The sequence below is a fragment of the Micromys minutus genome (assembly GCF_963924665.1).
Source record: "Micromys minutus genome assembly, chromosome: 15".
NCBI classification, from domain to species: domain Eukaryota; kingdom Metazoa; phylum Chordata; class Mammalia; order Rodentia; family Muridae; genus Micromys; species Micromys minutus.
In genome coordinates, this window is record NC_137984.1 from 297,105 (window position 1) to 316,051 (window position 18,947).

The window sequence follows — 18,947 nt, forward strand, 5'->3', positions numbered from 1 at the left end:
CATTTGGAAGGTTGTGAACCACTGTACTAAAATATGATCTAGGCTTTTTAGAGAGGGATGACAACCAGTGTTCAATAGGTTTGTAGTAAGGTAGAAGACAGAAGATGGTGCATTTGCTAAGGGACTTCCAGAGAGATCAAGAGAGAAAATCAAGTTTGAATCTAGGAGCATGAAAAAAATTCAGGATCTACAGCAAAATTCACATTTAAATACAAGCTGTTATACTCACAAGCAAAAGACCCCATTGCCTCAAAAAAAAAAAAAAAAAAAAAAAAAAAAAAAAAAAAAGGATTACATTTAATTTACAAATACAATTTTACTTTTCTTCTTAATATTGAGGTTTCTGTTTGTTTTCCCATTAAAATACTGCTAACATGTCAAGAGGTTGCTACCTATTTCTTTCTCCTTTGAAAAGGAACATAGACAATACTAATGGCAGAAACTGAGATTTGAGCTGGTAACCAAGGCAGACACCAGTAACTTCAGACTGTAGACATTGCACCTCTGCCAGGTTGGGTCACTAAGCTTGAAGGAAAGCTACTGACAAGATACCTGTTCTCTGCCTCATCCAGGGGACAGGCATTTGTCCATTTTACATTAGAAACTAGCAACCAGAGGCCTGTAGCTATAAAGAGCTTAGTTGCCATATGCCATGTGATTTTATTTTGAATTTATTATCCATAATTATATGTTATATACTTCTATGCCCTGTGTATGCATCTGCACACAAATAGATCCATTATACTTTGAGAAAAATTTAAGATTATGCACTTATTCTAACGAACAGTAATGGTGATTATCTGTCTTAGCTAATAATGTAAACTAATCTCTAAAAAAAAAAAAATCAAAGTTCTTAATTATCCCACACATCTCAAAACTCTAGTATACTTTAACTCTCAACTCATTCCATTAAACTGACATCTTAACACTCCACATTTATGTTTTTCCATTTCAATTAAATTCAGGAACTATGCAACCCAGCCTGGGGCTCTCCAGATTTATAAGGAGCAAAGCAAACTGTTACTGGGGGAGAAAAGGAAAGAAAGGCAAGTTCATCTTGCACTTTAGAACAGTGCAACCAAGCTTTAAGATTTCGCATATTTCATTTAAAGAGAAAGTCTACAGTAGGGATGACTCTATGAGGTATATAAAAATAAGTAAATTTCCCACTTAAACATATGAATATCTTATTAACATGGGCTTTAATGTTAATGAATCTCTTATTTACTGATAAAGATTATCTAAGAAATAAAGGACACTTTTGTCATTACTACTGAGAAATTGAGGCAGAGATTCGAGTTCCTATTGAAGCTTACATGCATCTTACATTCCTCCTTCTTGTTTTATGACCAAATGTCCGGGATCCCGGCCAGAGTTCACATATGAAATCTTTTTAACCACATGTGGTATTTGAAGATGGATGTCTACAGAAAGCAATCTGGCTTAAATGAGCAATCTCAATAAGGGTTAAATTGGCCATCTTCGGTTTCCCAGCCTTTGGAACTATGAAAACTAAATGTTTAGGCCCCCTCAGATTTTGTTATGACAGCATAAGGTAGGTTATATACATACCTTTTCTTCAGAAAGTCTCTAAGAATATTGTCTAGCTTACTATTTGTGCAATGACCTAAATAAAGTGGGAAGTTAGTGGAGATAGGCAGACTTCACCTCATTTAACACTTGTTCAGGCACCCTCTACCCCATCAAGAAAAACATCTTTACTACATTAAACTCAGTTCTGGGTCTGGGTATTTTTCAGTCTCAGCAATGCTTATTCCATAAGCTGACATAGAGCTATTTAATTATATATTCAAGTATGGTTTCAAATGGGATAATGGATATTTAACTAGGCATTTGTAGGATGAACAAATCACTTGTTTTTTTTTTTTTTTTTTTTTTCTGGTGATGCCTTTATTTAGAATATATTCAAATATATTCATTTTTTGTCTCATATAAAAAAATCACTAATCCTTCAAAAGTTCTTGACATGTTTGAGTAATGAAGATTTGGTTACTGAGTGTTCTTGGCAGGAATTTATTTCTGTTCACTGCTTCACTAACTTTACACAACAATAAAGCATTGGGCAGTTCTAAACAAGTATAGAGGACACCAGAGAGAAAATGGACACCCCCCTCCTCAACTTTCTATTTGCTTTTCTGATTTTGAAATTACAAGACTTCTAATTTGTTGAAATGCTTTGTAGTCTTCAAAAGTATGTAGTCCTCATATGTATAATATATAATACATAAATATTCATAATATATTATATATTTTAAGCATATTATATATATTATATAATAAGCATATAATTTATGTTTATACCATATAAAATCAAAGCACTACCATCTTTAAGACCCCTCTACTTTCAACCTGTGACTTTTTCAGGTTGTTGCCTAAAAGAAAGTATCTCACAAGTACATTTCTCTGTCACCTTAACTCAACTTCACACATCTTTTCCCTCCTTACAGTTAAACCAACCTCAAGTTGATTTCACTATTTCTCTTCTATGACATCACTGGAAATAACTTTCTGGAATAAAAAAAAGGTTCGGTTTATACCTGTCTATGGTTTTCCTGCCAACGCTAACTCTACCCCACCCCTACAGTGACACTTCCTCCAACAAGATCTTATATTCTACTAGTGCCATTCCCTGGCATATGCAAACCATCACATTCTACTTCCTGGCCCCAAAGACTTCATCAAGCATGAGTATATGGAGGCCATACCTAAACATAACATAATGCAAAATACATTTAGTCCAACTTCAAACATCCCCATCTTCTATAGCAGTTTCAACAGTGTTAAAAGTTCAAAGTTCAAGGTCTCTTCTGAGAGTCATCCAATAACTTAAAATAAGACAGGAAAACTTTAAACTCTGCATCTCCCTGTCTGCTGGAGAAGCAGTCTTCAGATCTTCAACTCCTTTTTCATCTTTGTTGACTACAACAGAGTTTTTTCACCTACACCAGTTTCACTTCCTGTTAGTAGCTTTCCTTGGCAGGCATCCTGTGGCTCTGGCATCTTTAACATTGTGGGGTCCCCAAGTCAACTTCAGCTTCATAGCTTCTTGTTCCAGTGTCTGGGATTCACACATAATCTTCTGTGTTCCTCCAAAGGGCTGGTGTCACTTCTCTAGCTCTAACCTCTGTATCACTCTAAGCTCAGGTTGATCCACTCCACTGCCACTGCTGTTCTTGGTGTTCATCCCATGGTACTGGCATTTCCAATACACTGGAGTCTTCCTCTGAAACTAGGCTTCACCAATAGCCTCTCATAAGCTCTCTTCATGGTGCCAAGCCACAACTCCTTTGCATGACCCCTTCAGTCCTGGATTGTCAACTACAACTGAGGCTGAACTTTTACCAATAGTCTTCCATGGTCTCTAACAGTGCCAAGCCTCAGCTGTTCTTAATGACACCTTCATGCCTTCAAAACCAGTACCACCTGGGTGACTCTTGCATATTACCAAGAATAGCAGCAGCAGTGGAGCACAGGCAGCTGGAGCCTAGGAGACAAGGTATGTACTACAAAGGGCAGAGCTGGAAAAGTGACAGAAGCCCTTGAAGGAGCCCAGAAGTTTGTGAGTGGTTAGAGTTTGATTTACTTTTGTTCCCCCTCCCCAATTTTTTTTATTGGAAATTGTCTGTATTTACATTTCAGATGTTATCCCTTTCCCACAATCCCATCCCCTCCCCACCTCCCATTGATTTGATTCCATAAAGGAGTTACCTCTCCTAATCACCCTCTCCCACCTCAGCATCTTGGCATTCCTCTACACTGGGAAAATGAGCCTTCACTGGACCAAAGGCCTCTCCTCCCATTGATGTTAGAAAATGCTGTCCTCTGCTGCACATGTACCTTGGGCCATGGGTCTTTACATGTAAACTCATTGGTTGATGTTTTAGTCCTTGGGAGCTGTGGTAGGTTTGGATAGTTGATAATTTTGTTCTTCCCATGGGGTTGCAGACCCTTTCAGCTCTTTCAGTCCTTTCTCTAGCTTCTTCATTAGAGTCCTCATGTTCAGTCTGACAGTTAGCTGCAAGCATCCTCCTCTGTGTCAGTATGGCTCTGGCAGAGCCTCTGAGGAGGCACCCATATTATGTTCCTTCCAGAAAGCACCACTTGTCATCAGCAATAGTACTTGGATTTATTGGGCATATATGGGGTTTATCCCCAGGTGATGCAGTCTTTGGATGATCTTTTCTCCAATTGCTGCTCCTCTATTTGTCCCTTTATTTCCTTCCATGAAAGTTTTTTTCTTCCTTCTAAGAAAGACTGAGGCATCCACCTTTTAGCATTCCTTCACTTTGAGGTTCATAAGTTCTGTGGATGGTTCCTTGGGTATTCCAAGCTTTTTGAGCTAGTATCCACTTATAAGTGAGTACATACTATGAGTGTTCTTTTGTGACTGAGTTACTTCACTAAGGATGATAGCTTCAAGTTCCATCCATTGGCCTAGGAATTTCATGAAGTCATTGTTTTTGATAGCTGAGTAGTACTCCATTGTTTATATGTACTACAATTTCTGTATCCATTCCTTTGTTGAAGAACATCTGGGTTCTTTCCAGCTTCTGGCTATTACAAATAAGGCTGTTATGAACATGGTGGAGCATGTGTCCACGTTATATGTTGGAGCATCTTTGGGGTATATGCCCAAGATATGGTATAGCTGGAACCTCAGGTAGTACTATGTCCAATTTTCTAAGGAACCGCCAGACTGATTTCCATAGTGTTTGTGCCACTTCACAGTCCCACCAGCAGTGGAGGAGTGTTCCTCTTTCTCCACATCCACCTCAGCATCTGCTGTCACTTGAGTTTTTGATCTTAGCCATCCTGATTAGTGTGAGGTGAAAATCTCAGGGTTGTTTTGATTTGCATTTCCCTGATGACTAGGGATTTCTTTAGAAGCTTCTCAGCCATTAGATGTTCCTCAGTTGAGAACTCTTTGTTTAGCTCTGTACCCATTTTTAATAGGATTATTTGATTCTCTACAGTCTAACTTCTTGAGTTTTTTTGTATATATTGGATACTAGCCCTCTATCAGATGTAGGGTTGGTCAAGATCATTTCCCAATCTGTTTGTTGCTGTTTTGTCCTTTTGACAGTGTCCTTTGCCTTACAGAAGCTTTGCAATTTCATGATGTTCCATTTGTTGATTCTTGATCTTAGAGCATAAGCCATTGGTGCTCTGTTCAGGAAAATTTCCCCTGTGCTTATGTGTTCTAAGCTTTTCCCTACTTTTTGTTCTATTAGTTTCAGTGTACCTGATTTTAGGTGGAGGTCTTGGGTCCTTGTACTTGAGCTTTGTACAGGGGATAAGAAAGGATCAATTTGCATTCTTATGCATGCTGACTGCCTATTGAATCAATGCCATTTGTTGAAAAGGCTGTCCTTTTTACATGGAATGTTTTAGCTCATTTGTCAAAGATCAAGGGATCATAGGTGTGTGGGTTCATTTCTGGGTCTTTGATTCTATTCCACTGATCTACCTGCCTGTCTCTGTACCAATACCATTTGGTTTTTATCACGATTGATCTGTAATAATAATGTTTGAGGTCATGGATGGTGATTTCCCCTGGAAATTTATTTATTGTTGAGAATGGTTTTTGCTATGCTGGGAACTTTATTATTTCTAATGAATATGCAAATTTCTATTTTTAACTCTATGAAGAACTGAGTTGAAATTTTGATGGCAATTGCATTAAATATGTAGAATGCCTTAGTCACGATGGACATTTTTACTATGTTCATACTTCCAATTCATGATCATGGGAGATCTTTACATCTTCTGAGGTCATTTTCAATTTCCTTTATATAATATTTATTACTTAGTAATAAATATTATAATTATAAATTATATATTATTATAAATATTATAATTATTTTTTAAGTGTGTCCCTTTTTCTTACAGCAACTTCCTACTAGCAGACTAAAAGTTAGAGCCCAGCAGTTTGAGATGAGATAGTACAAAGTCTATCTACTTAATCCCTTGCTGTTTTAGGAAGAGGTGCTAAGTACCAGAGACTGCAGTTTCTGACCTCAGAAGTTCACAGAAGGCAGGTCAGATACAGTTGCATAGTAACTTAGACTTAGATAGTAAACTTTTATTATACAGCAATCCTAAAGTCTTACCCCCGAATCTTGTAAGACCAAGTCTTACCCTCCATCTACACTCTTCCACCTCCGTTGCTTCAAGAAGAACCCACAAGAAAGAAGAAACCCCCACGCCAGGGCTGGTTCCTGGCAGTCTTTTTTGATAACTTTTCATTAAAAACCTATTTTATTTGATATTAGGATGGCTACTCTTGCTTGTTTTTTGGGACCATTTGCTTGGAAAGTTTCTTCCCAACCTTTTACTCTGAGGTAGTGCCAGTCCTAATTGCTGAGATGAGTTTCCTGTATGCAAGGAAATGCTGGATCCTGTTTTTGTATCCAGTTTGATAGTCTATGTTATTTTATTGGGGAATTGAGTCCATTGATGTTTAAAGATATTAAGAAATAATGATTGTTGTTTCCTGCTATTTTTGTTATTAGAGGTAGAACTATGTTTGTGTGTTTTTCTTCTTTTGTTTTTGATGCAATAAGATTAGTTTCTTGGTCTTCCTAGAGTGAAGTTGTCCTCTTTTTGATGGAGTTTACCATCTATTATTTTTTGTACTGCTGAATTTGCAGACAGATATTGTGTAAATTTACTTTTGTCCTGGAATATCTTGGTTTCTCCACCTATAGTAACTGAGAGTTTTGCTGGATATAGTAACCTGGGCTGGGATTTGTGCTCTCTTAGAATCTGTATGACATTTTCTACCTTTCATAGTCTCTGTTCAAAGTCTGGTGTAATTCTGATTGGTCTGCCTTTATATGTTACCTGTGCTTTTTTTCTTGCTGCTTTTAGTATTCTTTCTTTGTTTTGAACATTTGTTGTTTTGACTATTATGTGTTGGGAGAATTTCTTTCTGTTCCAACCTATTTTGGGTTCTGTAGGCTTCTTGTATGTTCGTCGTCATCTCTTTCTTTAGGTCATGGAAGTTTTCTTCTAGAATTTTGTTGAAGATATTTACTGGGCATTTTAGTTGGGAGTCTTTGCTCTCTTCTACACTTATTATCCTTAGGTTTGGTCTTCTCATTGTGATCTGGATTTCCTGGATGTTTTTGGGTTAAAACCTTTTTGATTTTTGCACTTTCTCTGACTGTTATGTCAATGATTTCTATAATACCTTCTGCTCCTAAGATTCTCTCGTCCTTCTCTTGTATTTTGTTGGTGATGCTTGCATCTATGACTCCCAATGTCTTTCCTAGGTTTTCCAACTTCAGGGTTGTCTCCTTTGGTGATTTCTTCATTGTTTCTGTTTTCAGTTCCTTCACCTGTTTGTGCTTTCCTTTAGCTCTTTAAGTGATTTTTGTGTTTCCTCTTTAAGGGCTTCAACTTGTTTGCGTGTGTTCCTGTCTTTCCTGTATTTCTTTAAGTGTGTTATGTACTTCCCAAGGATCTGCATCATCATCATGGAGTATAATTTTTAAGTCTGAATCTTGTTTTTCTGGTCAGCGGGATATTGACTATTTGCCATGTTGGGAGAACTGGGTTCTGATGTTGCCAGCTTGTTTTGGTTTCTGTTTCTTAGATTCTTGTGCTTGTTTCTTGCCATCTTGTTATCAGTGATGCTAGGTAATCTTGTTGTTTCTTACTGGAGCTTGTCTTTCCAGAGGGAGACTGTTCCTGGGTGTTCGGCTCTCTGAGTAGGCTATCTAGTCATGTGTTCATGAGGTGACTTCAGTTATACATTCCCATTTTTATTTGTTAAATAAAGGAAAGAGCCAGTGATTGTGCAGGGGGAAAGGGAGGTGGAGAGAGGTGACCTGAGAAAGGGTGAGAGGAGGTTGGAGTGAAGGAGAAGGAGATGGAGACGGAACATGTGGCATTGAAAATGGCAAGTTTTAAGGAGTCTCTTAGCTGGGGAATAGAAAGAGTAGTGGGATTCTGCCCAATCTAGGCGCTTTGATTGTATTCCTAATTACGGACTGGTGTTTTCATTTAATAGGTTTGCTTGGGTTGAAAATTTATTGCAATGATCATCACCTTCAGTTCCCTCAGTCCTTTCCCTTCTTCCATAGGGGTATCTGGTCTCAGTCTAGTGCTTGGATCTGAGTATCTGTATCTGTCTTAGTCAGCTGCTGGTAGAGCCTCTCAGAGAACAGCCATGTAACCCACCTTCAAAACTTCCTACCTCAAATTGCTCCTGTCTAAACAAAATATAGGGACAAAAATGAAACAGAGATTGAAGGAAAGGCCAACTAGTGACTGTCCAACTTGGTATCCATTCTATGTGTGGGCACCCATCCCTGACACTGTTACTGATACCATATTGTACATACTATTGTTTCGTAAGGTTTTTAAATTATCAAATGAAATTTAACTCTAATTAAGTATAAAACATCAGTAGAGCTGGGGACTCTAGTAATTCAAAATATTCTGCAGTCTTTTAATATGTTCATTCATTTGTCAATCTTTCTTATTAATTTCACTGAAAGTTTAAAATATTATTGATTAACTTGAAACTCAATACATAAGCAGTATAAATCTTCATTTAATACCCAAAATATAATTTGTGTTTAAAAATTAAAAGTGAAATTGACTTGCACAATAAAATTTGGTTAAACACAGCTAGAAATCATTTTTAGTTTTGTGGGATAGGCCACAGGACAACTTCCCTTCCATTTCAAAGAGCAGAAATGAATTCTGTTGTTGCTCAGAAAGTAATTGACACATATTTTGGACAGTTCCCTGATTAGATGCTTATAATATATGGAGCTAGAATCAAAGCTACATACAATTGTCTGCTCTGAAATTTAATAACAACAACAATAAAGTTACCAAGTTAATCTGTGAGTGTGGTTTATGCTGTATAAACATTTGAAGCAAGTAAAAAACAGTAAACATCAGTACATACATCACCTCATAAAAGAATCTATCCTGAAAGTTGCAGGAGAAAGACATTCAGCTCTAAAGTTTCAATGCCATGTGAAAACAAATTTCCAAGATACCTCTTTATCGAGACATGGCTTGTTCTATCATACTGCCAGCAATCTGAAGGTCAATAGTTAAGGTAGTCATTTTCCTAATTGCCAAAGCATTCCAGGATCTTCATTTATTCACTCCTAACATTCAAAAACCTGTTCTTCTACGTTTTCCCCCCTCTACATAAGAATTATCAGGCTACCAAATCACCAAACTTAAACAAGTCTTCACTCCCCATAATCTTTTTTCATCTTTTAGTGTGCTATTTCATCTTGGTCTTGCCTCTCATTCTACATGTCAGACTCTACACTTTAGACTGGGATGAATATTATCCCAAATCCCAGTCTTTCATCTCTCTTGCTCTCACTGCTTTCCAACATTCATTCTTTATTTGATGCTGCAAGGACTACTGTGATTTACAGGCCATATACAGCCAAGAGTTTCTTCCATCCTCTTTATAGAGTTAATGTAAAGTTAATATACTTCTGTCCTGAATAATTCCCCGACTGCTCCCCTCTGAGTACAGTCTTCTAGGTCCAATACATACATACTTTGAGGTAGAAGTCATAATTATACCAAGTTCTCTTTAAATCTTCTCATTCATTCATGAATACCATTCATGACACCATAACCTTATTGTCAGAACCCCCAGGACTAGCGTCAGAAAATCTGAGACTCAAAATAGGACTCCAGATCACTGCTTTCCAATCTCCTGAAACACACATAGTCTCTTCTCTAAGAAAACCTTAGCAAACCTCATTTTTCCCCCTCCTTAAAATGCTAGGTTCAATCTCAAGTTTTCTCTCTGTTGGCATTGCAATCTTATCAGGAATTCTCTCACACTCCACATAAGATGACTATTTCAGATACCCAAATTAACTCCTGGTGTGCAAAGATAGCTATGAAATCCGTGAATTTGTGGAAACCATAGTTAATTTTAGTTTTAAAATACATCCATGCTAAAGCAAATGTACACGTTCTGAATAACAAAGATTTCTTTGTCACTATAACAGAAGATTTGGAAGGAGAGCTTGACATGAAGATCAAGAAAAAGAAAGACCATTTGTAGTAGGGTTGGGACAAATGGACAGTGAAATGCAAGCCAACAAACACTAACAGTATTACAGAAAGAAAAGATAGACACAATATTCAGGATCAATGACTGAGGACAGGTGGGAAGCTTTCAGGTTAGCTAGAGGTTAAGAGATCTGGTATTCTTTGAACACAAAGTAGAACAGCAGTAAAGTTTACAGCAGAGAGGGTAACTATGCCTCAGGAAATTAAGCAGAAAGTAAATTCCTCAAAGGAAAGTTGAAATGGTATGATGGGATCCAGGAAATGATTTAGAGAAGTAGACCATAGACTCAGTGCTAAAGCCAGTAGGACACTGGACTAGACCACCTCAGAATCAGACCCCAGGGTCTACTTGAGTCTATGCATGGTTCAAAGGAGAGAAATGGTCAGTGGAAGAGAAGATACTACTCAACTAAAGGATTCCAAAAGCAAGGGAGGCAAAGTCCAAACTCAGCAAATGCCAAACTGCTGTGCTGCCTGTCTACTCAAGTGTAGCCCTGTCTATTGGCTCCACCTGCAGGTGCTCTGTGCAAATGCTGCTGAAGAAAGATGGCCTGATTGGATTAACATGTTGGAAACCATACTGTTCTTCCAGAACTTTTAGGAACATTCACTTACTAACTTTGGCAAATGTTCATATCAATTTATTTCTGTTAATAGGCTAGTATTTAACGTCAGTTTTGCAAGTGTGCACCCAAATACGTGCATGTAGAAGCCAGAGGAATTATTCATCTATACTGTATAATCTGGAGATCCTAGCCAGTGGGCTCAATTCCAGGAAAGGTCAAATGTATTTCTAACAAATGTAATACAATGAAGTACATTTCCATGCCAGGGAAAGGTAAATGACTATTAAGAATTATTTTTGTATATTTGCTGGTTTAGACCATATGAATTCTTAGTAATTAGAAATCATGTATACATAAAGGTAAGCAGAAGAGAAGAAAGTCATTTAATCAAACACATAGAAAATATACAGAATTCCTGACTACTGTCAATGAGCTCAGGATCTACATAAGGGAGCCCTGATACCCTAAGAAACCTGGGAAGAGACAGAGTGTTGTGTTCCGGGCAGTGTACCATTAGTTAATAATATTAAGCAGGGTGATAAGGCACCTAACAAATGATCAAAATTTGCAGAAATTTTTTGATTAAATGAACAAAGAGCTAGTCATATAAATTATAGAGCACAGTCAGACAATAATAATAATAAAGTGAATGGGACATTTTCTCTTCCTCTTCACACCTGCAATTAAAATGATTCAGAGATCATTGATTCATGAACAGCACTGTATCCTGACTTTGAATATTCAAGTAGGTGGTGCTCCAGAAGCATCTGCATTATAGGCACACTAGAAACCTCTCTTGTTCTGTAATGTGGTGGTACACTGAATTTTAGCCAGGTGAGGATTGCAAATTTTCTTTGTAACTCATGCATTCTTTTATATCAACATATTTTTATTCATAAAACTGTACAACTCTGATAAAAAAATCTGTTCCCTCACATCAGGGATATTTATTTTACATACAAAACAGAGATTAATCTGCTTTTGAAAGAATTTATAAACAGCACAAAACTAATTCTGCTGTCTGGTGTACCATACCTTTTATATCTATATGGTTTTCTTATCAATATTGATGAACAAAATGCCCACATAACTATTGGTTTCAGTTAGAATCTTAAATATTCATCTATAATTGTACAAAATTTAAAAGGCTGAATAAATAAATATTAGCAATCACTAAAAATATCATGGATCAGAAATTTTTTTGATGTAGATTAGAATTTTTTTTTTTTTGGAGAGAATAGCAATAGTAAGCAATAGGAGAGATTTTAAAATTAAAAAAATAAAGGAACTAGTGAGCTGAACTTTGATGTTTATTATGAAATTTCTGATAATTTAAGAATTGAAAGGCCACAGAAGCTTGATCTGCTATTATTCTGTGTTTATTTCCTCAGAGTTTTCTAGTGATTTTTAGTCTCTCATGTGAAATTACTTGAAAGAGATACACAGAGTTGGACAAGAGTTACTTTGTCATACCATTTGACAAATACCTCCAAGGCACATACCCCAATACAGGAAGTGAAATGAAACAGGATACAGAAAAAAAAAAAAAAAAAAAAAAAAAAAAAAAAAAAAAACAGAGAAAAAGTCTTAGATGGCACAGAAACGACCTTCTAAGTCTCCTCTTAACTATAAGTCTGTTTGTCATCCTTGTTCAAATGAATAAACAGAAACAAAACAAGCAAATGAACAAACCGCATTCTTCCGTGCTAAGCAACTGTAGGAAGACACTCCTCCCACTGGCTGCTTTTCCTTTTAACCCCATCCCACTTACCTGATAGGGGCACCTTTGGCTTGTGCTGGTCTCAATAGTACTGTGATGGTGGTGGCAGTTTCATTCAGAGAGGCATCAACTCCTTCATAGTCAGGTAAGCTTGGAGCTGAAAAGAGATCAAGAAGGCAAAGAGAAAGTTCAATCGACTGGTAGCGATATATTATAGGTTGCTATGAATAAATGATTTCCCTTAAGGGAAAATCAATTTAATTCCTAATTAACTGCAGTGAACCTTCTTTTATGGCATGACACCGAATTTTAACCCTAGCTGACAAAGCTAGAAAGACGTTGTTGGATTTTAAAAAGCAGTCTGGGAATTTGTCCTCATATTCCAAACACTTTGGGTAGATACTTTGATTTCAGCTTCTTATGGTAGTTAACCCAGCAAGGAAGAGGTGGGAAAGTGGGAGGAGGAGACTCAGCCCTAGCTGGGGAGTCACACATGAAGGCTTGAGTTGTGCATGGCAGAAGGGAGTTATGGGCTGCCTGGTAGTTACAGGCATTCATTTTAAATAAAAAAAAATTTTCTCTGGACCAGTTTCATGTGACTACAAGGGAAACATATTTGTTAACTCTGGTGAACTGGAAAGAGAATCATAGTTTTCAGTTGCCAAGAGCTAGTACATTAATTGGCAAATAGTTTAACACAGAGATTTTCAAAATATTGGATAGTGTTTAATTGTGTTCTGGGAGTTTCCCAACCTTGAGTGGGAAGGAATTTCAGTTTGTTTTCACCATGTAGAAATATGTTTAAGGAAATGAGACCCATGAAAACATTCAGATTATCAGTTATACTTCAAAATCCAAGTGATACTTCAAAAAATTAAATTCAACCATTCATTGAATTCTGGCTAAATGCAAAACATATACAAAGTTGTATGTACTATGATATAGACATGAAGACACAACACAAGCCCTGACATGAAACCAAAATTAACAGTTAACATTTTCTGCAGTCAAGTATTATAAATAGAAAATATATGCTCAGTAAAGTCAAATAGTCAAAAGATGCACACAGCTAATTTGGCAAAACATAACATACTTTTATATAAATTAATCAGTCTTTGTTTGTACCGCTCTTGTGCCTAAATGAACATGCACTGAATGCATTCTTGTGCCTGTACAAGTCAGATTAGATCCCCAGAAAATAGAGTTCCGAATGGTTCTGGGATACCCTCTGGGGTCTGGGAATCCACTGGAAGAGTAGCTAATGCTGTTAACACTGGGCCACCACTCCAGCTTTTTCCTAAATTAATATTATAAATGCAGAGGGGAAAATAATCACTAGACTAAAGGGATAGATAGCTATACATTATCTTAAAACTTCAACAACCGTACAGTAACTCCAAAGCATAATAACAGGAATTAAAGGTACAAGAAAATTCTCTGCTCTTAAATTGTAATAGTAAAACTAGACTGAAATAACTTAGAGGAAAAAAAAACTAGACTGGTGTTTTGTTCTATAATTATAAATTTTCTGTTCAACATCATGCTGAACAGGGTATCTAAGACTTGAAAATTGTGTGTTTATAAATCAGAAATCTACAGCTGCTCAATGCTTTGTTTTATAAGCTTATATAAATCTTATAGCAATTTCTATAGAAAAATTCAACAGTTGCTAATCTTACAAGGTAGGAAATTTGTGGTGATATTCACCATGACTTATTTTCTGATAAAGTGACCTAATAAATATTTTGAATTGATGACTTCAAATAGGAAATAAAATGGCAGTTTTTATGCTATAATTCTTTAATATTATGGATATTTTAAAACATCAGTTTTACTAGAATATTAATGTGAATCAAATCATATGCAAATGAAATATTAAAATTACTTTTATTCATGACATAAATTTTTAAAATTTTTATTTTACTCAATACATTTCCAAATAAAGCTTAAAATGATTCAAGAGAAATTGATTCAAGACAATGTCAAAAAATACCGAATATTAATTGGGAAAGGCTGCTGTTCCATGCTGTGTAAAATTACTATAAAGAGAATTCACAAAACAAAAATGTTCTTATACTTAATTTCAAATGTTCTTATACTTAATTTCCAAAACCTCATCTTTAGTTACACACAGCACCCACATTTTTTTGTAATCTTAAAACATGACAAAATATTTCATTAACTAGACTAGACTTTGGACCCATGGTAGTGCTTATGGGCAGCAGGAACCTAAACAGGTTTAACTGGTGATCTTACCGAAGGAGAACTAGGATCTATAAATGATCTGGTCAAGTGAAATTATAAAACTGAAGGTAATAGAAAGTAACATTTAGTTACATTTATTCATCAATTCAACAGTCTCTTGCAATTTCCTAGTCTGAAAATTTGATACATTTGTGAAACACATTTTATAAACAGGAACTGAAAGTTTCATTTGTTTACTGTTGAGGAAAATGGGTCAGAGACAAGGTGTGAGATATTCTAACTCCAGAGTGAAAATCCTCTGCTGTTGGTTAGGTAACATCCATCCATATATAGCAGGCAAATGATACTCAAAGGCACAATAAAAGGTCTATCATAGATTATGAACTTGGGAAAAATTTAAGTAAAGAAATATTGTAACTTTCTAAGACTACTGTCATTTTTGTAATTGTTTGCAAACTGTTTGAATTACAACATAGAACCAATAATGATTTGTTCTCAAATGTCTGAATAAAGTACCCTTGACCCCAGGAAATGAGAGTAAAGGCTTACTAAGCTACATGAGAACACAGTATACAACTGAATATATTAATGGCAAACCAGGAGTATGAGTCTTCCAGCTTCTACATTACTCATTTGCTTACCTGAGATATTTGTGGTCACATTGATGGCTGTGGCTGGCCCAAAGCCTTTGACAGTACTGGCTCTTATAAAAAACTGGTAGGTGGTTCCAGGGTGAAGATGCATAAATACATGGTGTGTACTATTCCATAAATTTGATACAGTCTGGGGAGGCCCAGCCACTGGAACCGCAGGGTCAAATGATCTTATGCTGTTATAGCTCACCTGTTGTGGGAAATATATTTTTCATTACATCTCAACTGAAGGCATAATAAATTGTAAGTAAACCCTTTCTAAATAACATAGTATATAAGAGTGTCAGACCATCATTCTTTCTATTTCTTCTTCTTTTATTTTGATATGGTTAATTCTGGCATCTCTCATTTATCATCTATCTATTAATCTATTAATCTATCTATCTATCTATCTATCTATCTATCTATAATCTATCTATATTTTGGTATGGTTATATCTGGCATCTCTCATCTCTATCAATCACCTATCTACTATTTATCAATCTGTATGATTAATTCTGAATTATCTATCATGCAACTATTAATATGCAAGTCACTGAATGTTAACTTTGACAAACACTTAAATGTTTAAAAATCTACCAGTAACTGGATATACTTAAATATGCATGCTATATACAAAATTTCTTGTACATTTTTATATTTATTTATTTTATTTTTATTATATATGAGCACACTGTATCTGCCTGCAGACACATCAGTAGAGGCCATCAGATCTCATTACAGATGGTTGTGAGCCACCATGTGGTTTCTGGGAATTGAACTCAGAACCTCTGAAAGAGTAATCAGTGCTCTTAACCACTGAGCCATCTCTCCAGCCCTCTTGTACATTTTTTAATGTGCGTGAAAACAGAAAGTCTTCATCAAAAGTATAATATTCTTCTTTTTTGTCTAAGAGGAGCATAGTAAGTTCTAGCAACACTGAGCAGCACAGGTTAGTAATCTGTACTACTTGGGAGAGGGATACAAGTTCAAGAACAGAGTCACTTTATGGCCATTGTATTAACTTAGTAAGAATGTGTCTCAAGACAACAAAATGGATGATATAGAAAAAGCTAGTATTCAAGCACACTAAAATAGTCACAAACATTCTCATCCCTATAACTCATTCTTAAGAACTAGAAACAGAAATGTTCATTCTATAATCAGCTCTAACTATACAGCAGAAAAACCTCACAACTATGCAATTAAAAATATCCATTTGAAAGTGATGAGGAAAGGTATAAAATTCTATTTCAATAAAAACATATTAAAAATTTATCATTCTCTTTAGCTTCTTATATTTGAAAATACAGTGATTTATATTCAAAGGCACAATAAAATTCTAAAATAGGTTTTTAATCTGTTTTGCTTTTGGGAGACTATTAATTACTTACCTTGAAACACTGGCATTAAATGGCCTTTCCTTAAGCACAGTGTGATGATAATGGTCTCTTAATTTGAGGAATGCAGACTTAGCATTTTCATGTGCAATTATTCATTATAACCATTAATTGGATTTGACGAGAACATAGTCCAGTTATGCACATACGTAGACACAAAACTAGCCTATATTTCAAGAACTTGAAATTCTAGATACTGTATAGTTATTAATGTTCAAATCAAATAATTTATAGATTAGGACAAAGGAGAGCCAATGTTGTTTTAATCCTCTCATCTCCACCTTTCCCTGTTCCATTATTCCTCCCAACTTTCTCCCTTTTGCCTTTTCTTTGTGACTACCTGCCAGCCAGCACCCATTTCCCCATACCTCATACTGAGTGATAATCCCATTTGGTTCCAATGGCTCTTTCCAGTTCAGGAAGATCTTGTTTTCAAAGGATGTTCCTTGGAGGGATTTGACGGGCACAGGCCCAGGTACTAGGAATACAAGCATTGATAATAAGAACATGTACAAACGATGTTGAAAGCACCTCATATAAACAAGATAAATACAATTTATAGGAGATGCCATCAGATGAAATGTGTCTTTACATGTACTGTTTGTACAGGCAGTACATGCAGACTTGACTCCAAAATGGACAACAAAAGTCAGGTTGCAAGTTTCTAAAGCAAGAAATGTAGAAATAAATGTAAAGTTATTTTTATTCAAATGAATATTCAATCACCTTGGAGGGTTGCATAGTCATGTATTCTAGTTTCCTCTGTTGTATACCTCTAATAACATAAGGTTCTTATTTGTAATTTGCTTTGAGAACAGAGATGCATCTCCTTGAAAGATTTTTTTAAGATTATGATAATCCCCTAAAGAGGTTACATCAACAAAGTTATAAAATTATACTTATAATTAATGTTCCTTAGACTCAAAAGCCAAATCACATAGCACTGACTTGAAATGCCCATTAAAATCATCCTGACTTTTGTAGCTATACTTATTAAATTTTCTATAATTAAAAAGATAACTGATTAATATAATTTTTAAAAAGATGTTAAGAATGAATATGCTAAAATGTAATTACTTCATGGTTCTAATTTATGCTTACTTTTTTCTCTGCTAAGAAAGAGGATTATTAAGAGCAAGCTGGTTTTAGCTTGCTCAAGTATCTCTCAATCTGTATGCTTTAGCCATTTGTCAGAGCTGAGGTTAGGGCTCAGAAGTTTTCCACACAAAGCAGTGCTCTACAACTGAACTGTCAGATCATTTAGTGTAGTCTTTGTTTCCGTTTTCTTTGTTTTTCTTGCTGTTTATTCTTGGCAGGGTCTAATACACACATTGGCATTAGGCTCTATGTAGTTGAGGAAGATCTGAACCTATGATTCTTTGCCTCTTCCTCCAGAACACTGAGATTACAAGAATGTGTCACTGTGTTGGGGATTTAATTCAGAGCTTCATGCATGTTAAGCAAGAATTATAACATTGCCCATTCTATATTTGTAAAAGCCTTATAATTTGCATAATCCCAAGTCATTAATTAGTGATGTATAAGTTATTGTTGACAAGCTAAAGATATTTCTACTATTATGTGTTTTCCTTTTATATATTTTACTTTAAACCTTTGGTATTTGTTCACACAATCCAGATTCTTATTCCAAAGATGTTTTACAATACATATCATCCCACATTTGGCTTAAAAATTCCTTTTTGAAAATATCAACTCTGTATTAGGCAAGTATGATTTTTAATTAATATTTTCCTCAAATCCAACGTTTCAGTGAACTTCACACATGACATTATCTAGAAATGCCGTTGCAAAGTACAGAGCAATTTCATGAGGATTGAAATAAATTAAAAATCACTGGATCAAAGGAAATGTATTTTTTCATGGCTAGCAGCAGCAAGAAATTCTGAATGATATGTCACCAGGCTGAGATTTATTTCATTCTGCAAGGAGACTATGAATGATGTTTTGACCTCTGGGGCAGGCAACGTGAGATGGCACATAAAAGAAAGAAACCCACAGGGAAAAAAAGAAATCCATAGTAAACAGAAAGCATGCCAGCCCTGAATGTTGGTCATACTCCTGACTCTATCAGCATCCTTTACCCTCTTGCATGCTGTCAGTATAGGCTACTCTGCTCATTATGACAGAGATCCTGACAAATATTCTGTGCGATTTCTGGCAATGCCAAGGCTGACAGGGACAGTGGTTTGTTGTACAAGAAGGTATATGTATATATGTTGAATCTGTTTGTGATCAAACAAGTGATTGTGACTTGGAAAAATAAGTACTCCAAAATACATATAAGTATATACATATACCCATAAAGACAGTGAGG

At 35.8% G+C, this 18,947-nt stretch overlaps 1 protein-coding gene across 5 annotated transcripts in view; it reads right to left on the bottom strand.

Annotated features, from left to right (window-relative positions):
- PTPRK (protein tyrosine phosphatase receptor type K) overlaps positions 1–18,947 on the bottom strand; it is a gene marked incomplete at both ends in the record, with an annotated part of 530,533 nt that overhangs the window by 103,772 nt on the left and 407,814 nt on the right. For all 5 annotated transcript variants that reach the window (XM_080929566.1, XM_080929568.1, XM_080929564.1 and 2 more), the window contains 3 exons: positions 12,427–12,532; positions 15,222–15,423; positions 16,981–17,090. In XM_080929566.1, coding sequence (XP_080785692.1) covers positions 12,427–12,532; positions 15,222–15,423; positions 16,981–17,090 — 418 coding nt within the window. The remainder of the gene's footprint in view (positions 1–12,426; positions 12,533–15,221; positions 15,424–16,980; positions 17,091–18,947) is intronic.